The sequence below is a fragment of the Euleptes europaea genome, chromosome 6, assembly GCF_029931775.1.
Source record: "Euleptes europaea isolate rEulEur1 chromosome 6, rEulEur1.hap1, whole genome shotgun sequence".
Lineage (NCBI taxonomy): Eukaryota > Metazoa > Chordata > Lepidosauria > Squamata > Sphaerodactylidae > Euleptes > Euleptes europaea.
In genome coordinates, this window is record NC_079317.1 from 89,274,332 (window position 1) to 89,297,175 (window position 22,844).

At 41.9% G+C, this 22,844-nt stretch overlaps 1 protein-coding gene across 1 annotated transcript; it reads right to left on the reverse strand.

The window, feature by feature from the left end:
- Positions 1-2,317: 2,317 nt before the first annotated feature.
- UEVLD (UEV and lactate/malate dehyrogenase domains) lies at positions 2,318-21,805 on the reverse strand. Its single transcript, XM_056851628.1, has 11 exons — positions 21,721-21,805; positions 21,334-21,399; positions 19,833-19,996; positions 17,800-17,935; positions 14,131-14,255; positions 13,072-13,177; positions 11,518-11,688; positions 10,270-10,443; positions 7,984-8,071; positions 6,101-6,224; positions 2,318-2,527 (listed from the first exon to the last, which is right to left on the reverse strand). Exons 1-11 carry the CDS (start codon positions 21,731-21,733, stop codon positions 2,363-2,365), a joined length of 1,332 nt encoding a protein of 443 aa, XP_056707606.1. The 5' UTR covers positions 21,734-21,805; the 3' UTR covers positions 2,318-2,362.
- Between the last annotated feature and the right edge of the window lie 1,039 nt (positions 21,806-22,844).

Sequence of the window (22,844 nt, forward strand, 5' to 3'; positions counted from 1 at the left end):
CAAACTTGCTTTGGAACATACTAGCAGAGCCTTTATATTTTTACTGACAGTATCACACTGATGATGATTTTTTTATGGCACATGTGTATAATACATAAGAGCAAGGCAAAATGCCATTGCAAATATACATAAGAAAAAGTTGAAATATATATTAACCACAGTATTTTAATCAGTTAATACTTGTAGCAAGGTTAAAATTGATTATGCTGATCATGCTGTGTATTGTAATAGCAAAGTGCATAAGTTCAATGCCTTGAGCAGGGTGTTAACCTAATTCTTACCATTCCATCCCCAGCATGTAAGCCTGGTAACAACACGGGGGGGGGGGGGAACCACAACAGATTGCTGAATTCAATCATACAGAAACTGAAATTATTACACATCTTCTTTATCTTGGTTGAATTTGAATTTTGTTAATCAAATGTATTTTTGCTAACTGTATCCAAGCATAAAAAGGAGAAATGCCATTTTAAAAGGCATGGTAAAGAGGAATCTATCCCCCTATGACTAGCTGTTTCTTACTGCATGGTTACTGTCCTCCCAACTAAAGTGGATCAAGGTATAAGTCACTTACTGAAGATTAATCTAAAAATAACTCAGCGTGTCTATTTTAAAATAGTAGAATAGTTTGCATTCTGCAGCTTCAGTCTTTTGAATAGTTATAACCTATAATACCATTTAAAGGATACTGAAAATGTTTCGGAATTGAGAATTCATCCAAAATTTTCAACACAATATATATGTTACCACAACCTATTTACAATGATTTTATTTACAAATACTGATTAGGATCACACTTGCCCCATGTATGAATAGTAAGCAGATCTACAAGCACACAGGGCTTTCCCACACACATGCTGCTTCACAGATTGCTGCATAGAGTCCCTGTGACTCATCAGGACTGTGGTTCTCAAACTTTAACAGTGTAGGTCACCCGTTTCCATTTTTTAAAGTTCATGGCTGTCTGGGGATGGGGAGTACTGATGAGGACGGAGCTTAAACTTTCAAATAGCATGGCCAGCCATGCATGTTCCATGGTAGCCTCCATCCTCTAGTGTGCTCAAAACAATACTGTGAGAACTACACCAATTATACTAACAGTACCATCCTAAGCCAAATGACTTCAATGGACTTAGAAGGGTGTAACTCTGCTTAGGATGGCACCGGTACAGTTTTATATCTGTATGTAACTGACAATTATATTTGGCTGCACCTTCCTTGTACCATTCAGCCAGTTAAGAGTTCCTCAGAGTATTTTCAGGCTGATGATCACAGGATGGGGGTGGAAAAAGGATTCTGTCCCCTTCCCTTCAGAGTCCTTGCTCCCATTCCTAGAAAATTGAGACGGCTCCATTTTTGCATTAGCTGGACAGTCATGTAATACATCTGTATTTTCAAAGGATTCAGAAACCCCCTGGAGTACCCTTGCAAACCGTAGAGGTCTTTGGACCCCAGTTTGAGAGATGCTGCTTTTAGAAGGTATGAGGACTGCAGTAGAAAGGGGGAGGAGAAAATTCACGATACATATGCAAACGATAAATTGGTGCTGCGTGGAATTTCTGCCCCATGTGTTGTTAAGGCATATAGACATAGTGTTTCTTTTATTTACCTACCAGGTCTATAAATCTTCAATGGGCTAAAAATCGCATGGTTCGTTTAGATATTCCTTCTCTCCAGGAAGTCTCTGTAAGCCTTCAGATAAATTCATGCAAAAAGCCATGAGAAATATTCCACTACGATGTGACTGATTACATTTATTTTCCATCTAGTGATTTGCTGGTGTAAAATTGTTATTAAAAAATCCACAAAATATTCACTGAAAAATGAATTCATTAGCTGATACGTTGGTGACAATCCTTTCTAACTGCATCATTTTAAAATGTATATCGCTCATACACAGCTTTCTAAAGTACAATTAGACGCTTAAAAATAAGCCCCTGGTCAGCAGCTTATTTTGTTGGATGGACAATTGGAGAAAGGCTATAGAAGGGCCTACTAGGGTGTGGCATACAGCACAACAGCATGACAAAGTGTGTGTTTCTGTGTGTGTGTGTGGGGGGGGGGGTCCTTGTGCAACAACATCATGGCCAAAGAGTAGGAAAGATAGCAAATTCAGAGTTCAATACAGCAAATCTTATCTGGTAGGTAGGTTGTAGATTACATAAATATAGTGCAAAGATAAGCAAATACCATTTCCATCCTATTCTGTCTAATTATTTTGACTGTGATAGCAAGGGCTTTCATTAGCTCTAGCCGTAAACACAATATACACTAGAATTTAACATTGAACATTCTGAAGACAGTGTTGCATTTTTTGGCAGCTTTCAAATATTTAGGGACAAGTTCAAGGACTGTAAAATGTTCAAAGTTTCAGTTGCTCTTGAAGATCATGAATTGATGCAGCGCTGGATTGTAGTTTCTCTGCCACAGTATCCTCGTCTGGTGGTTCGATAACTTCAGTTACTCCATTGATACCAAGTACACAAGGCATACTTAAAAACACTTCACAATTGATATTGTAGCACCCCTACAAAAGGGGGAAAAACAGGTACTTACAGAGAGGACATGACTGCACATATAACAATATTTGGAACTCATGGACAGGTGTTAAAATACTTAGGAGTTTCCTTAAGACAGTGGAAATTTGTTTGCACTATAAAAGTCTTAAACTCAGACACTTTTGTCTTTCACTTGGAAAACAGGGCATTAAGGCACTGATAGTCCAGCATTCCAGGAGAAAGCCGCATACCCGTGACAGAATGGAAAGGTACGGGTATTTCCCCTCCATACACATTAACAGTCATTAGATTGAAGGAGAAGCCAGGAAAGTATTTATGCTGGTAGAATGAAAGCTGCATTTTCTACTATATATCTAATGATGTGTGGCCCCCATCTATGGATATGTAAATCTGTGAATTGGGGGCACACTGACACTAAACAGATTTTCTTGCAAACTTGGGGGGACTACCCCAGGTTAGTATAAAAATCTGAAATCTTTAAAAAAAATACACTGGGTGTTTAAATCCCCTCCCCAAATAAAAGAGTGTTGCACTTACCTTGATTCTGCACAGCTGGCAGCAGCTGACTCCTAGAGCCACTCTGGGCCCAGCTGCGGTGGCGACTGACTCTGGGAGCTGCTCTAGGCTTGGAGTGGCTCCCAGACACTGCCACAGCAGGGCTCAAAGGTGGGTGGTGGGCTCTGGAGCTGCACCAGGTCTAGTGATGGGAGGCAGATGGGATCCCCCCCAGATTTTGTGGGCCCCCTACTTGTAATCATATAAACACCACCAAGTTGGCAATATTTCCCCTCACAATTTATATATTTATGTATCTAGTTTTGGATAATTTAAGGCATTTGCTATAGTCTCCGAATGAAGCATCATAGTAAAGCACACATATCATAGGGGGTTACCGCACTTGTATTCCCAGTGATGTATTAAGAGTTTGAAAATGTTATAAAAAATACTGTTCGCGCTTTATATGTATTCCCACCGATGTATTAAGAGTTTGAAAAGTTATGAAAAATACTGTTCGCACTTTGTTTGGCCCCATTAGCTGTGAAGACATTTTCCAACCATCTATAAGCCGTGGTATCCAAAAACCCTTTTAAAGCGATGTTTTTTACAACATTTTCAAACTCCTAATACATCGCTGGGAATACAAAGTGCAGTAACTCCCATAGATCTACAGAAAAACTGTAGTATTGCCAGTTTATCATCCCCACCCCCACATCAGACAAATTTGAAACAAAATTAAAACCCCTAGATAAACTCCGGCTACCATTTTATGAAACTTTTGTAGCCAATGACGGGAAACCTTTGTTATCTGGTGAGTGAAATGAACCCTCCCTAATCATTGGCTTAGTGGCTGAGGTAAAGGTAGTGCCCTGTGCAAACACCAGGTCACTACTGACCCATGGGGTGACGTCACATCCCAACGTTTCCTAGGCAGACTATATTTTACAGGGTGGTTTGTCATTGCCTTCCCCAGTCATCTACACTTTGCCCCCAGCAAGCTGGGTACTCATTTTACCGACCTTGGAAGGATGGAAGGATGAGTCAACCTTGAGCCGGCTACCTGAAACCGACTTCCGTCGGGATTGAACTCAGGTTGTGAACAGAGCTTAGGCTGCAATACTGCAGTTTACCACTCTGCACCACAGGGCTATTAGGATAATAGAAATGGGTTAAGGAGGTGAAGATAGTACGTTAGGCCAGTAGAATATCTATGAACATTCCAACTTCTCAGAAATACAGGTACACATAGCCTAAAGACAAATGTTGCTCTGTGCTACCGATGCGAAAGGGCTCAGCAGAGAAGGGAGTCAGTAATCCTGTTGACGTTTTTGTCAACTGTTACACCAGCTGTATAAATGTTATGGCACATATGTGCCAGTAATACAAGTGCAGTACCCTTAAAACACTTCTGTACAGTGTCAGTATTACTAGCTCCCTATTGCTGACGTGGGCCTGAGTGGCAGTGGTTTGCTGAGGTCAGCCTGCTAAGTTTATAGCACAGCTGAGATCTAAACCAAGGACTTCCCACTTCAATCTCTTCACATTTATGTGGGCCTCTGTTTGTAAGGAATATTTATCCATCTTGTACACAGTAAGAAAAGATGCATTCATAAATACTTGAGGAGGAGGTGGTGAGGCTGCTTTCCTTGCCACTGTGGCTCTGGACTTACTTAAAAAGTAAATCCGTGTTCCCTGACCTGGATGGCCCAGGCTAGCCTGATCTCGTCAGATCTCAGAAGCTAAGCGGGGTCAGCCCTGGTTAGTATTTGAATGGGAGACCACCAAGGAATACCAGGGTTGCTGTGCAGAGGAAGGCACTGGCAAACCATCTCTGTTAGTCTCTTGCCATGAAAACCCCAAAAGGGGTTGCCATAAGTCGGCTGCAACTTGACGGCACTTTACACACAGATCCGTGTTCACTCCAGCCAGGGGCAGGGTTAATATTCTCAGCAAGGTAGACATAATATAGGAGACAAGGACTTTGGCTTTCAAGTCATATCAGTGCTTTAAAAATATATCAGTTACCAAGAGGATAACTAGAAGCTAATAAGAGCTAGATTCAAGTCCACTAGCATCTTAGAATCCAACAAGATTTTTGGGGTTTAAGCTTTCGAGAGTCAAAGCTCCCTGAAGGCTACCATCTGAATAGGGATGCGTGTTCGGATATTCCCAAGGCAAAAATATATCCAAATATATCTTATCAGTATTTTCCAGATATATATCCGGGATTTTTCAGGATACTAAAAAATGGGTCCCCAAAAATCCTGGAAAATTTACCAGGGATATCGCAAGCCAGCATTTGCAGGCTCCCAGGACTGTTTTTCACTCCGCCCCCATGTATCTGTGACCCCAGGGCTTGGTATTGATTTGCTAGGTTGCGTTATGTAAGATTCTGTAAGTTTCAAGTGTTATTGTTGTTTCTTAAAAGTTTAATAGTGTTCCTGTGGGGGGGGGGAATTCTCAGGTTTTACATTTTCCATGGGTGGTTTTTTGTCCTTCATAGGAAAAAATGGAGGCTGGCTGGGGGCACCTTGTTCAGGGGCCACTGGAATTGGATCCCTTGGTCCAACTGACTGGACATTTGGGGGGTACTTAAAGGACAGGCATCATCAGCTTCCCTGGAATTTTGTTGCCAGTAACTTTAAAAACACCCCACTAGTCCCCTGGAAAGATTCCCCATAGGGAATAATAAAACTGAAAAATATCAGAAACCTGAAAAAAACCTGGATCTGAATCTTATACCAATATTTGAAACCCAGGAAACTGGAAATATCAATATTTTTAGGCTCCAGTATATCCAGATCCGTAAAATACTGATTTTTGAAAAATACACACTCCTGCCTCTGAAACTAACAATTAACAAAGAACCATCTTCTGGTTACCTCTATGGATTTGAGATGACAGTATTTCCCATCCTATGAAAAACAGGAAGGGGTTATGGCATATTAAGGAATTACCTAGCACCCAATTTGATCTTAGAGTATATTTTATGCTAAGACCTATAAACTTTGTGTTAAATCTCCTTATATTGAATGATCTACAGATGCATTCCAAAAAGCAAAATGGGTTAGCTCTATGCTTACCTTTACTAGAGTTGATAAGGAATGTACTTTCCTTTTATCATTCACAATACTATCAATCAGATCAGCTATTGACAGACCAACAGACCACGATCTTTGGCCTTTTCCTTTCAGAACTTCCATGGCTCTATGTAAAAAAAGTTTAAAAAACAAAAATTAGATTTACACTGCACTTTCCATATTTTTCTTTCATACATACAATATGTTGGGGAATTTGAACAGATATAATGATCAAATGCTACATTCAACTTCTTTATCTCAAGCATTATGCTATAGAATATTGGCCCCAAATGGTTTCCCCTAACTTTGGCTCATCTCTATTTAGGGCTGCTCTGTATGCACCCCAAAGCACATATGTCACTGTGAAGAGCCAGTGTGGTAAAGTGGTTTGTATGGCAGATTAGGAGACCTGGGTTTAAATGCCCACAGCCCTGAAGTTCAATAGGTGATTGTGACAGAAACCCTAAATCTTTACTAAGGCTCAAGAGTGCCACCTGGAGCATCTGGGATATTGGGCACCTGGGGTTTACATTAGAATAATCCATTCATTTCTATTCCACACTTGACCATCCTGCCAGCCTTATTCCTTTCCACCTATTTATCATGGAAGTTGAGAGCCATTACCAGATGCTTGATGAGGGTGGGACTATATTTTATAATTCTGATAGGTAACAGTAGCCTCTGCTATCATAGAGGGGCCTTTGCATTGGCTAAATCAGCTCATCGCTCTTAGACAAGAGGCTGGCTTGGTTCCACTGACCATAAATATCTGGACATTTGGGATTTTCCCTTGTCTTCAGTCTTCAGCAGAAACTGGGGTCCACAGGAAGTTGGGTAGGGGTTCCTCCCAACATGTTGTTACTGCAAGGAACTTGGTATATGCTCAGAAGAACTTACTACAGCCTGAGTAAAGTTTACTTAGCTGAGTTAGTTCAACTGTATTGCATTTTAATTTGGAAATTCTGTGTGCTGTGTTTTCTCTGTATTTTGTTGTGCCCTTTTCTCACCCCTTTTTGAATCCAACCCCCTTCCCCCCCTCTCTTTTATGATAAACTTTTTAATAAAGATTTTTTTTGCCTCACTTACTACTATCTATATCTTTGGGATATTTCTCTAAATATCTTCCCTATGTGCTAGACTGCATGATGCTACATAGTTGGCTATGAAGTATCTTCTAGGGTTTCTAGTCTGTCATGGTCTCCATGAATCGGAAGTGACTTTACAGCACTTAACACACACAACACAGCGCTAGAAAGATACTTCTCAGCAGTTTAGATGTTCTCAGGAAGTACCTGAGTAGTGGCAGTTGGTAACCAGGGTGCTTTCCCATGAACCCTTGGTCTAAGGCAGTTCCCCAGCAAGGAAAGACACCTCCCCCACTTTCCCCATAACAGTGACACTGGGCCAGTTCCCAGCAACCCGGTTTACCTCACAGAGTTGTTGTGAAGACAAAATGGGGGAAGAACCATCTGTGCTGCCCTGAGCTCCTATTTTGCACCATTGGCCTTGGCTTGATTTTTTATTTCCTATTACTGGTGCTGCCCTTTTATTTCTTTTTGCTGTTTTTTCGTCCTGCCCTCCCCACCCCTAATCATACCCCATGGTGGGGGGAACAGGTCCCCAGGAACAGCATGGACGAAAGCAACTGGAGCGAAGAAATAGGAAAAATAAAACTACTGTCTTTTCTGCTCAAGAAAGTGTCTTTTTTCAGTCAAAAACATATTTAGGATTAAGGCCATTGGGTTTTCATAGCAAGCAACACTAGCCCTGTAATAAGCCATACATATTTGTACTTGAGAATATTGTGATACACATTTTACAGACAGGAGAAAATCATTCTGTGTCACTCATTTAGATGAAGACATTCTCTGCTGTAGATGTTTTACCTTTCAGTCAACAGCTGCTGGGCATTACGATTGGTTAAATCTTCACTCTGATGACTCGTCCTTGAATTAGAAGTAGTCCATGCTGGCACTAAGCAATACAATTACAGACAATTTTATTTTCAACCACTTGAATCTTAACCATAAGAATTCGTATGTTTAGTGGGCACATTCCACTTTTATTTACTTGAAAGCAGAGGGGCAGGATTCTATCCCAAGGTGTTTCTCTTAAAACTGTCAGAAAGCAAGTTCCTCCCCAGTCACCCGCTATAATATTTCTGCCTTTGTTGTATGTGAATCTCGGGGCTCCGGAAAACCTGTCAGCCCAATTACTCCTACAGGATCCAATGAGTGCAAACACATATGAAGAGAGACTCGGTGTTTGCCCAAAGAGATAACCTGAATCAGTAGCCCATGTCCTATTACACTGCGATCTTCATGCGCTCCCACGAGAAAAATTATTATTACCATTACTCAAGGATAGCCTAGCCCAAACAGATGTGGGCCTAGTGCGCTACCTACTAAGGGAGACAGTAACACACACATAACACTGATGGTAGCAACATTCTTGGAAACCTCTCTAGGAGCGCTGCACCAAGCTCCCCACACAGAGCTAAACTCTATTAAATAGACTACATTGCACTTTAAGAATCACAGATTTTAATTATTTTAATTATTTTATTGATATTCTGTTATTTAAATACTGTATTTTAATGACTGACTGATGTATTCAAAAGGTCTGTGCCAATAAAGGTTTGAATATAAATATATGAGTGCAAACACAGGAATAAAGAAATTGTGCAAGATAAGGTGCAGTTGTTAAAAAAATGCAAACCAGAACAGCAACATTCCAAGGATCCTTATTTAAGGCCTGCTTTCTCTTATCTGCCCTTAGCTTCTGAGGAGATTTTAGAGGTCCCTCTTTATTTATTTTTTATTTTATTTTACAAAATGTATACCCCACCTTTCTGCCATCATAAGCGGCCATGAAGGCGGCTAACCATTTTTTTAAAACATACAAAATAAAACCACATCTTTAAAAGCATTAAAGCCAACAATAAGCACGTCGTTAAAATAGAACCACAGCTAGCACACACATACAAAACCATAAAAAAAATAACAATTAAAAAATTAGGCAGGAAGGAGAAATCACTGCGGGAACACCAAACAAAACAAAAAAGTCTTCTCCTGCTGGTAGAAGATGGCAAGAAAAGGGGACAGACGAGTGTTCGTTGGGAGAGAATTCCAGAGGTTGGGTGCCATAACTGAGAAGGCCCTCTTCCAGGTTGCCACCCGCCTAACCTCAGAAGGCGAGGGCACCCAAAGCACAGCCTAAGATAACCACAGTTGTTGGGGTAAGTTCATAAGGGAGTAGGTTGTCCTATGCTGTTATTAGGACACTGGAGCTTATTACTTGCTTATTCTGCCTTTTCTGTCCCTCAGAACTGTCCAGGAGAAAATGTTGCTATACATGTCTGAGTTGCAACTATCCTGTAATAAGCAGATTATACACTTTTTCTGGGGGTGGGGTGGGGAGGAGACTGTGACAGTCACTTTACCAACACAGTTGCTTGAGAAGCCAGCATAGGATAGTCCATTACAGAGTGGATGAGGTAACACGGGGCATCTGACTGGGCCACTGTTGAAACAGTATGCTGGATTAGATGATCTGAGATCCTGAAGGACTCGTTTTAGTTCAGGTGAAGAACAGCCCTCAGCCATTTGTCATAGAGTATAGAGGTAGCGCTCAGACATTGGGTTGGCTCCTATCCATCACAAATGGAGCTCGTTGGAGGAAAACATCTTTGCCACTTACCACCCTCTCTTGTATGATCTCTTCAACAAATAAAGCAGGAGTTCATATGAGGGCAAGGGGGAAGATATTGCTGCCAATTCCTCCTTCCTATTGCAGCTTCCAGTATCACATCCCCCAACCCTCAAGAGTAGTTTCTTGGGGAGGGAGAGCACAGAGGGCTGAAGTTGGAAGCAGCTAAGATCCTTTCCATGACCTTGTTCCCTTTGTGGTCATTAGGATCCCATCCAGTGATCCTTGTTGTCACAGGGGCATTATACAGAGACACTTGTGCATTTCATCAGGAAATCTGGTCTTATAGATAGAGCAGAATTTTTTCTGCTAATTTCCATTCAGCTGTACATTAAAGAAATTACAGCAGTTTGAAGTTATATCATGCTTCTGTCTTTACTATTCCTATAAAATAAATTCAAATGTTTTCTAGAAGGAGAAAGAAAATGGTAACAAAACACTTATGTCTTCATTCATAAATTTACCTTTGTTTTCCCCTTGTTCACCAATGATCCAAGTATCTTTGCCTCCGGACTGTGATTTCAACAGGTTTGCAATAATATATTGAAATCTTGCTGAGTCCAGGTTGCAACCAATCCCAATTACTCTGCTTTTGGCAAATCCACTCATCTTCCATGATACATATGTCATTATTTCCACTGTATGTTCAACAAAAACATATATGAAGGCATACGGAATTGCATTTTTAGTTCACCACAACATTCGAGTTCACAAGAAAAAAAACCAAGAACATTTTCATCAGTCTTTGAGGAGATATAAGAAAATGGGTATCAGCAGTGCTATTAGTCTCAAAAAACATCAATAGTCTTTGACTAAGTTCATGAAGGATATTTCTTCAGTTTCACTGCTGAATGGCTACTAGTTTTCAGTGTATTTTGACGATAAGCTTCAGTTCTACAAGATTGTTTACAGTTCTCTCCTGTTTCAAGAACCGACATCTCAATCCTAAGCATGTTTACTAAGAAATGTCCCATTTATTTAAATTAAGCTTCCTGGTAAGCAGGCTTAGGACCACAGCCTAAGAGCAGGGCCGTAACTGGGGGTGGGGGGTGAGTAGAATGGCCTCTCCTACCCAGCTCGCTCATCCTGTAGTAGAGGCAGTTTGCTGCCCTCTCTGCATGCCACAGGGGCGGCAGCTGCCCTCCTCACTCCCCCGCCTCAGCTACAGCCCTGCCTAAGAGTTTCCTAATTTGGGTGGGGGGAGGTTGAAACATACATGTTATGCAGCCCTTCAAGATCAGGGAAGTATACATTTTCCTGTGAATCATTTATTTAGAAAAAAAATAACAAGGTACAAGTCATTTCTGTCTATCATGATTTACTCAACAGACAAAATGTTAACTATACTCTTGTAGTCCAGTACTATGACAAAACAAACATTTATGTCTTCCTTCATTAAGAAACACACCTATTCGTTGTGTTAGCGGGGAGGGGCCGTGGCTCAGTGGAAGAGCCTCTGCTTGGCATGCAGAAGGTCCCAGGTTCAATCCCCAGCATCTCCAGTTAAAGGGACCAGGTAAGTAGGTGATGTGAAAGACCCCTGCCTGAGACCCTGGAGAGCCGCTGCCGGTTTGAGTAGACGATACTGACTTGGATGGACCGAGAGTCTGATTCAGTAGAAGGCAGCTTCATGTGCTAGTTTCAAAAGAGCTATTACGCAGTTTACATTACATCCAGGGATCAATACATCATAAAGGTCAATATTGCCATACCTGGATGGGACGCCACAAGCAGTATACTATTTTGACTATAGTGTGCTACTGATGGGATGATGCCTCTGAACAGATCCACATTGTTCTGCACGACATCCCGATAGGACTGAGCATTGCCTAAAGAATTCACTGTAAGCACCACCACTTTGGAATCTTTTGTGGCAGAAAAATCTAAGAAATACCGAAGGAAAAAAAACATTGTAACCCATTAATACAAGTATTGAGGTTTTAGAATAAGATGTTAAAATGCTTAGGGCAAATTAGCTTGGAAAGAAGGCAGTTAAGGGGAGACATGACAGAGGTCTATAAAATTAAGCCCGGTGTGGAGAGAGTGGAGAGAGCTTTTCTCCCTCTCTCATAATACTAGAATGCGGGGTCATCTGCTGAAGCTGGAGGGCGAGAGATTCAAAACAGACTAAAGGAAGCATTTCTTCACACAATGCATAGTTAAAACTGTGGAACTCTCTGCCCCAGGATGTGGTGATGGCTGCCTAATTGGAAGGCTTTAAGAGGGGAGTGGACATGTTCATGGAGGATAGGGCTATCCATGGCTACTAGTCAAAATGGATACTAGTCATGATGCATACCCATTCTCTACAGTATCAGAGGAGCATGCCTATTATATTGGTGCTTTGCAGCACAGGCAGGATAATGCTGCTGCAATCATCTAGTTTGTGGGCTTCCTAGAGGCACCTGTGTGAACAGACTGCTGGACTTGATGGGTCTTGGTCTGATCCAGCATGGCTTTTTGTAAGCAGTTCTTATGGTTTTATTGCAATGGCAGGGCACACTCTCATTGCTTATAATATTGTCATAACGATTTCTGGGTCTCATCTCTGGATATATACTGTCCAAAGTCTACTGACTGTATAGTGACCTAATGACCTCAGTGGAGCAATCTTAAAAGGATTAGCTTAATCCACTCATTGCAAGGTGCTAGACAGCCAGATGTTTGATTTAAGGAGGATGACTCCAAGAGATAGAATATATCATTGTCTTCGCTATGCCTTGATCTTGTTAATCATTAAACGTGATATGCCTTGCCTAAAATTCCATTGTCTAAAGTATTGATCAACCTTGCTATTCATTATGTGTCTTTCTTAATAAAAACCTGAGAGCTCCACTCAGATGACAGAGCTGGTTCTCTCACAAATCAAGATACACTTGTGTGTGTTTTCCCTTCAGCTTTTCTTATGTTCTTATGTACTTCACTAAAAACAAATGATGAATTGTACAAATAAAATTCAAATAACTACTTTTGCTTTTCTGTCTACCAATACAGTGGCTTGGATCCTATGAAGCATGAATGGAATGATGCTCATGATGTGGCTCTTTCAAAACTTCCCCTTTCACCCAGGAGCCCTCAGAGAAGCAGAAGGCACAACAAGGTAGGCTGGGTCCAAAGGCATTGAAAGTAACAGTATATTCAGATAATGTTCTAGCCTTCGTATGTTAATTCAAAGATCCCTGACCCTACAACACTCTGTGTGTCCTTTTCCTTCCTTCCACTTTACCAGACACACACAAACACATAACAGAAATTCAATACATTACCTCTACTGATTTCCACATTTGGGAGGGCAAAGATTTCAAAATCCATTGTTCCTCCTTTTATTGTACTTTCTGAACAGTCCAAGACAACCACCTTGTCAGCAACGCCCTGTACAGATTTTAAAAATATTCCCTTACATTAAGGAAAATACGGACTTCTAAATCATGTAACTTGAGGCACATTTTACTTTTATTGTCAAATATTAACCTAACATAATAAAAGATCTAAATAATGCAATTCGGTTAAAATTTGAGAATTAGACTGCCTAATATTCAATTAGGAACCCTGTGGCACAGAGTGGTAAGCTGCAGTATTGCAGTCCAAGCTCTGCTCACAACCTGAGTTCAGTCCTGACGGAAGTTGGTTTCTGGTAGCCGGCTCGAGGTTGACTCAGACTTCCATCCTTCCGAGGGCGGTAAAATGAGTACCCAGCTTGCTGGGGGTAGTGTAGATGACTGTGGAAGCCACTAGCAAACCACCCTGAAACAAAGTCTGCCTAGAAAACGTCGGGATGTGACGTCACCCCATGGGTCAGGAATGACCCGGTGCCTGCACAGGGGACCTTTACCTTTTTAATATTCAATTATTAAGCAACCATTATGTGCTATGAACCAATTTATCAGCTACATTTCCCCTTATTCCTCTATCTCTAATTACCTTGATTTGAAGAGCTGATACGCAATCCTTTTTCAGAAAGCAAATTGCTGTTATAAATTTAAATAAAACCGCTATTTTAGTTCCTGCCATTTTAATCACGCGTTTGCACGATGCAGTCAAAGGGAAGCACCTATTTAAATCTTCCTTAGTGAAATCAATGGGATATTAAAGCACTTATTTTCATGTCCAATTAAACTTATCTGAATACTTTGGCATGATTATTGTAAAAGTAATAGTGCATGCTTACAGAATATGCTAGCCTTGATATATATAATATGGAATTTATTGGATTAGATCAAGAATGAAGCATGGACTAAAATAAACCATTACACACCACGAAGGTTTCAGCTAACAATCCTGATCTGGAGTCAATACAGAAGTAGCGTTTTATACACGGTACCTACCTTTGCAGAAATAGCTAGTATACAAGCAAGACCCAGATCTCCTGCTCCAATAATGGTCACTTTATTAAATCCTCCACTGCTTTTCTTCTCATCTCCCTTACTCCTTGACTGTACATCGTTTTCACCTAAAATAGCACATGGCAATTTACATAACGTAATCTATACAACTATATACACTTGAGTTGCATGAATGACAATGGTGGGGCGTGACAATACACACAAACGGCTTTTATCTGCAACCATGGTCATCTGCAAAAAGCAGACAAAAACCATCCAGCATGATCTAATGCATCTTTTCAGGGAAGTAAGTGCTGCTGATTTCAACAGGACTCAGTCCCATGCAAGTAAGCACAGGACTGCAGCCTAAAGCACAAGGAGCACAAGATTGCAAAAGGAAGAACAAAAGGAGTTGGTTTTTATATGCCGACTTTCTCTACCATTTAAGGGAGACTCAAACTGGCATACAATCACCTTCCCTTCCCCTCCCCACAACAGATACCCTGTGAGGTAGGTGAAGCTGAGAGAATGTGACTTGCCCAAGGTCACCCAGCTGGCTTCATGTGTAGGAGTGGGAAAACAAATCCAGTTCACCAGATTAGCCTCCACCGCTCATGTGAAGGAGTGGGGAATCAAACCCAGTTCTCCAGATCAGACTCCACCGCTCCAAACCACTGCTCTTAACCACTACACCACGCTGGGTTGCAGATGTAGCAAAGGAGACCAAAAATGTTTTTGTTAACTCTGGCCTTGCTTATTCCTGCATGTCTGTTTCTGCCTATTTTATAAGTAATGCTGGCATCTTTTCTACTTGCAAGACTCCTATGTCGTCGTCACCACACCACAGGTTATTAAAGACAGACATTCAGCAGGAGCAGCACCCACCAGCTTTGCAACCTCATGCCAGAAAAAGTCTTTGTGTTGAATTTCTGCCTGTCGGCCAGCTGTTACAGACAAAGGACATCCAGGAGGGAAAAGGAAACAACCCTAGTCTTATTTATTTATTGTTTATATTTATATCCTGCCTTTCCCCTCTCTAGCAGGGCTCAGAGTAGCTCATAACAAAATGTATAATAACAATACTTAAAACTACTGAAACCACAATAAACATCTTACATCTGACCCATAAAAAGATGGTACATTAAAATCAGCATCCCAGAATAAAATAATAATGACCCTACAGAAAAACTGGGGGTAACAACTAGTGGCAGCCAAGGTGATAACCGGAAGGGCTGATAGGTGGAGGGACCAGGTGGCAAACAACAGAGGGGGGTCCCATGATCCAGGCCAGCATACAATTTTAGCCATATAAACTGTTGCTATCCTCAGCTATAGGCCTGGTGGAACATCTCAGTCTTGCAGGTCCGACAGAACTGAGCCAGATCTTTTAACGGCCTGGGTCTCTCGCTCTGGCTCTAGTTGAGGACAGCCAGATGGCCTTCGGGCCAGGGACTATCAGTAAGTTGTCCACAGATGAATGAAGGACTCTCTGGGGAGTATATTGGGGAAGATGGTCCCAAAGAGACAAAGGTGAAGTACCAATACATTGAACCTGATCTGGAAAACAACTGGGAGCCAGTGCAGCTGCTGGAGCACAGGTTGGTCCTTGTGAGGACCTGGAGCACCAGGGGGTCCTTGTGAGGACCCAAGCAGCTGTATTCTGAACCAGCTGAAACTTCCAGAGCAGCCTCAAGGGTAGCCCAGCTTACAGCGAGTTACAATAATAAAATCTAGATTACTACAGCTAGGTCAAGATGGGGCAGGTAAGGCAAACGTTGCTGGGTCCGACAAAGATGAAGAAAGGCCATCTTGGCAACAGGATTGACTTGGGTCTCCAAAGAGAGAGAGATGTCCAAGGTCACATCCAAACTCCTAACCAAAGAAGACGGTAGCAACTAGACACTGTCCAGAGTAGGTTGGGTTGCCTGTCCTGGTCCTTCCTGGTCCAGCCACAGATCCTCCGTTTTTGAGGGATTCTGCTTCAGTCGGCTCTGCCTTAAACGTCTCACCATGGCCCTCAATCACTTGGCCAAGGTACCCAGAAGAGTACCTGGCTGGCCATCTGGATATTGATGACAACCCAGCCCCAAACTCTGGACTAACTGGATGAGGGGGTGCATGTAGATGTTAAAAAGCATCGGGGAGGCACCCCACATATTAAGGGGTACCTGGTCGACACTTTCTGTCCCAGAGCTACCCTCTGCCCCAGACTATGTAGAAAAGAGATCAGCCATTGTAAGGCAGTCCTTTGAATCCCAATCTCAGCGAAACGGTGGACCAATAAGTCAACCATGTTGAACACTGCTGAAAGATCTAACAATAGAGGCAGCACTGAACCACCTTGATCCAGCTGTCGACAGAGAAAGGGATGTTAAAGAACAATCTGCCCTAAATAATTGTGCTGGGCGAGAGCTAGCAACCCCAATGGAGTGGCCTTCAATGCCATCTCATAGGTCCCATAAACACTCTATAAGATGCTCTGGCAAACTCGTTGTGAGTACACCACTACATTTGCAGCAATAGCTTTATACTCCTCAGCTCCTCTGTATACCAGGGGGCTGATCTAGTGCAGGGGTACAAAGGGCATTGGGGAGGCAATCCTATTGATGGCCTCAGAAAGGCGTTCATGCCAATTGATGTGAAGGCATCTAAGAAACTGCTTTGGGGGGGATCAGATCCCATAAAGCATTCTGAAAAGAAAGTGGAAACATAAGTTGGAAAGACCAAGTATATGCCCTGCTATAACTGCTGTTGCACAGGCAGGTTTTGGTTCTCCCAACCCACTAACCCTCAAGACAGAAGAGCTAGATGGATTGGTAGTTCCCATGATACCTAAAATATCTTACAAAAAGGTACAGTCCACCCCATTCTTTTCCCACCATCCAGGCTTTGACCCTGAGACCTGGGAGATCATTTTCAAGGCAAGAGATGTTCAGAGGTAGTTTGCCATTGCCTGCCTCCGCATCACAACCTGGTATTTCTTGAAGATCTCCCATCCAAATATTTGCCAGGGTTAAGGCTGAGAGTGTGTGACTGGCCCAAGGTCACCCAGCAAGTTTCCATGGCAGAGTGGGGATTTGAACCAGGGTTTCCTATATCCTAGTCCGACACCTTAACCACTACACCACACTGGCTCTCTCAAAACTTTGACTACATTTTACATTTAATGCTTAGTTAATTTTGATAGCTGTGGGGTTGTGTGTGTGTGTGTGTGTGTGTGTGTGTGTGAATAGTGCCCCTCTTCAAAATCTTCTGAGGGGTTAGACTGTTGTGGCTGCATACATTCACAGATACTGTACTGGACAATTCCTAGAGGTGTGTGAAACTACTATCAGGGCTGCAATTCAACATGATGTCATCAGGTCCCATCCCATGGCAGCTCAAGGCCCTGCTTCTTGAGTGTAGGATGGTGAGGACATGGTAACCCAAGTTCCATTAGCTTCCGTGGCTTCAACACAGAAGATGAGGAAGATTCCTAATGCTAGAATAAGGGGACAAGCTGTTCCCTTGCATCAGAATTGAGAGTCTTCCTCTAGATCCTTTTCTCAGGTTCCCTGAGGCAAGAGAGAACAGGAGCAAGTTGTTAAAAAAGAAAACCCAAAGCAAAGTCTACCAACACAGAACAGATTACAATGATGAATACCAGGTTAAAAGTTTTCCCACGGTGCACACCTTCAGTGAACTTGGCAATATATGACAACAGTTCCGTCTGTCTGGCTGCATCAGAAGATGATAATGAGTACAGAGGGAGTTCCTGTTCAAATTTGATAGTCATTTCCTTTAACAATCCTTTAATCATTGACTGTGGCTGAAATACAGTAAAGAGAACCACAATGTTTTCCTCACAAAACCGTGCATTGTCCTTGAAATACAGGAGAGTTAATCAGATCCTCATACAAACTCATTCTCTGCTTTCTGCCACAGAAAACAGAACTCAGAATTGTTTCTACCCAGCTAGGAACGTACTTGATTCAGTCCCTGGGGTCACTAGAGGACAAGGGGCATGTTTAACAGCACTACTATTCCTTCTAGTGCCCCCCAGTTCAGACATATGAAGTTGCATGCCACCATCACACAATTGGTCTATATTTTTCCATATCCTCTGCTCTGACCGACAGCATCTTTCCCAATACCCTTTAAGTGGAGATGACAGGGACTGAAACTGAGACTACCTGCATGCAAAGAGTGGGGTCTGTCACTGATCCATGGCCCTGCCCCTACTTTCCTCCACAGAAATAAATTGTTGGCATTCATTCATGTCAAGTACATCATTTGTACCTGTTGTAGCAATCACTTTCTACCTCTAACATGGCTTGGTCTACCTGATCACATGAAGCTGCCTTATACTGAATCAGACCCTCGGGTCCATCCAAGTCAGTATTGTCTACTCAGACCGGCAGCGGCTCTCCAGGGTCTCAGGCTGAGGTCTTTCACATCACCTACCTGCCTAGCCCCTTTAACTGGAGATGCCGGGGATTGAACCTGGGACCTTCTGCATGCCAAGCAGATGCTCTACCACTAAGCCATACCCCCTCCCAGTCTAGACCAGTGATATTCACTCAGTGGCTCAGGAGCCACAAGTTGTTCTTTGACATGCCCTCTGTGGCTCTTCTGAGCATCATTCCCCAACATGGCACCCAGCCCATGATTCAGAAAACTGGGCAAGTCTTTGACCTGTAGGGGTTGTTGTTGGCAGGTGGTTCCCACTTAGCACAGAGAGAGGTTCTAACCATCCCATCCATTGCAACATTGGAGTTCTGCTATAAGTGTACTTTTAACATAGAAAGAACATGAAAACTTGCACCGTGTTTTGTGGCATAAGTCTGACTTGCATGCTTTCCCCCTCACTCCAGATACACAAGATTGGCTCAGGTTCAACTGCGGTGGGGACAGAGAACCCTACACACTCGGAGGTACTCTGGAAACTGAAAGGGTTATATGAATGATGACAAACTCCATTTCCAAAATACAACATCTACCCCCCTACACTTCATTTTGCTTTTTTGCTTACTGTCCAGTCTGTTGATAGGTTGGGATAAACTCAAAAGTTAGCGCATTCCTTTATAATATCTTAGTAGGTATCTGCCCGACCTGGAAGGCCCAGGCTAGCTCGATCTCATCAGATCTCGGAAGCTAAGCATGGTCGGCCCGGATTAGCATTTGGATAAGAGACCATAAAGAAATTCAGGGGTCACTATGCAAAGGAAAGCAATTGCAACCATTTCTATTAGACTCTTGCCTTTAAAACCCTACAAGGTTACCGTAAGTAGAGTTGCCTAAAGATCTCCTGCTATTACCGAGATCAATTCACTTGGAGAAAATGGCCCCAGGGTTATAGTTATGTACATTTCATATTAACACTATATTTTATTGTAGTTGTTTGGTGAGATGGAGCACAGGGCATACATCAGTTATGTGGCACTTTTGGTTAATGGTAACTGTGAGTTTTGACGGTCAGTGAGCCACGGAATGAGTACCACTAGCCCAGATTTTGCTTGCATGCAGGATCCTCTATCTCTGCATTCATACATACCTATTATAAACAAAAGTGTGTCTTGAAAGCTTGCGGTTAGTGTTTAAAAGATAAATGTATATACAGTTAACATATATTGCATACATGACACCAAAAAAGGCAAAAACGCCAATTGATTTTGTTCAACAAAGGAATATAAAAGCACATGTGGACACACACACACAGCACTTACATGGCTCCAGTTCTGTAGATACGGCAAGTATATCCTTCCACGTGCATCTACATGCTTTCCCACTGAAATCCCCATGTTTGCAGTGGGCTTCAAAAAGCAAATTGGAGGAGTAAAAGGATGAGAATCTAAAATCCACAGGCGAACTGGAATGTTATAAGAATTACCTGTCAAAATACAAAACATAAGTTACTACGAATAAGCCACTGTTTCGTAACTGGTTAATGCAAATACCTATTTAAATTTAAGAAAATTAGTGCAGAAAAAATAACAGACCTTTTGGACATTTTTGTTGTTATTTGACTGAACAATTTCTTTTAAAATTGCCATTGCACAAACTGGCAGACCAGCTGCTGGCTATGGGCCCATTCACTTGCTTACCCTACACCAGAGTAACTTTGAATGCATGCCATCCCATGCAGCTTTTTAGCTGTACCAAGGCAGTTGTTTAACTGCCAAATGGAATACGCTTAACTCTGTGCATACTGGGCTTTAGCATATCATTATAATTTTCTCAATCCATTGTGCATAAAAGCCACTGTGTGCAAAGTTCTGGGAGTGCCTGTAGCACTCACAAGATCAGTTCGAATACGAATAAGAAAGTCTTTATTGGCATGAACAGGGAAAAAGTACAGTGGAGTTTACAGAACACAAGATCAGTTCATGGATGCATGACTAACACCAAAGGCTGACTCACACCTGCCGGAAACCCTAGCATAGGGTGAACGTGCAAGTGGGCCTGTCATGGAGAAGAGTTCTTATCCATTCCCTTTAAACACAAAAAAGACATGCTTCCATATGGAGACTCATCCTTGCGTGGAAAGCAAGAAGCTCCTGCATTAAAACGGAATGTCCATGTGATGTCATGCTCACTTCCAGCGTGATTCATCCCCAAAACTTTCCCCTTTAAGCCAGAGGGGAAAAGAATAACCTATATTTATCCAGCTCAATGGGAACCTGCAGAGTGGCTAAAGGGACCTGTCCATACCCTCAATTGCCACTGCAAGGATAGAGCATGGCACTGAACTCCATGTTCAAAATGGCATGGGATAGCTTGCTGCCCCGTGACATTCCCCCTCCTGCCCAGTCCTTTAAAGGGTTCCTCCCTTTCCCTGTTGAGCTGCGGCATTACAGTATGGCTCCGCAGAGAAAGGGAAAATGAGAAGAGCGGGGCAGTTCAGACCCTTGGTGTGGATGGGGGGTCCCATCACAATCACCACTGCAGTTGGGGGGGGGGAACAAATGAGCTGATGAAGGGCAGCTGCAGCATGTGGGTGGCATGGGAATGGGGATTCTCTTCCTACTACCTGCTTATGCTGCTATGGGAGTGGTACACACACACACACACACTCACCACAGTGTGAAAACAGCCTCGATCTGTCAAGGAATAAATACTGATATCTTATTTCAACTTTGCTGTCCTGTCTTGTTCCACTTGGCTGATTAGAAATCATAGGACTGCACATCAAGTAGTACAAAAATACAAGAATGTTTTGGAACTCACCCTGATATTTCACTGGGACAGTGCCACTAAGATTCAGAAGATCTTTCTGGGACCCATCCTTAAAAGCTTTAAAAAATAGAACACTGTTTTTGTATGGATTACACTTTTCCTGTAAAATGCTATTATGCTTTATTCACATTTTATACTAGAGCTAGGGACCCCATGCTGTGATGCACTTAAAAGGGTGAAAATGGTATAACAGTAATAGTGATCAGTTACTGATGAGACAAAAGTTTTATAATCACTAGTTGAGTGTTGACAACACTGAATCATTATACATCAGTGGCATGTAATTCTTTATTTAAAATAACTTGTGCTAGTTGTCAAATATATAAACTGTACAATCACAGTTTGCCAGTTAGCCATAATAGTAGAAGGTATTCTTACTATAGGTGTTCATGGAGAATGTAGTGTTTGGGTACGATTCATTTACACTCTTCAGTTCTTCAATGGTTAGATCCCGGAATTTATACTGAAAAGAAAGATTTTTAAAAGTAATTCAGCCAGCTTTCTTTTTATGTAGCCAAGTATTTAAAACAAGTTCTAATTATTAAGTATTAACCATGTCAGCTGCAATTCTAAAAATATGAGAATTGTCAACTCTGTGTCAACTATGCCCGCCCTATGAGAAGTTCATTTTAGTTATATTTGACCATCAAAATGACTACGTATTTAACAAATTAAGCCTTTGCATTTGAGATGGATAAAACCCTGACCACATTTGCTCTTCAAAAAACATACACCACCTTTAAATATTTAAAAGAGTTTTTTATATTCCTAAAGACTTGTTTTTAGGAATTATAAAATATACATTTTAAAATATAAATTGCAAATATACATTATAAAATATATAAAATAAAATATACATTATAAAATATGCATTTGCTGGGGCCCTTAATTCTCCTAATTGCAGCCATGCATTACACTCAAACCCACATTCTTATAAAATATAAGAGTGTAAACCAAAAATGTCCAGCTTTAGATCCCTACCTGCCATAACTTACTAGGTAACGTTGGGTGTGTCATTTCTCAATCTAACCTACCTCACAGCGTTGTAGTAATAATAAAATGGAGAAAGAACTGTGCACCACCCTAAGCGCCTTGAAGGAAGGGTAGATTAAAATCCGCACTAAATAATTTGCGTGGTCCTCCCGGCCTCAAAGAAATAATTCTACATCCCCCAGGAAAAATGCAATAATGGGCTAGACTGAACTGGGAGGTCAGTCTGAAAAACACAGGAGGTGGTTTCCACAAGCCTACAGCATATAACAGGAACAGAGACTTAAACCAGGAGTTGCTGGGCTCAAGGGGCCAGGACTGCCACAGTAAAGAAAGCTCCTACCCTGCCAGAAATTGCATTAGTCTTTAAGGTCCTACTGGACTCTTGCTCTTTTCTACAGTAAAGAAAGATCCTCAAAGCACTGCACGGGTTATTTCAAGGAGGGGCTGTCTTCGTCTCATTTGTGATTACTTTCACGTGTTACAGTGATGCAACATAAGAACATAAGAAA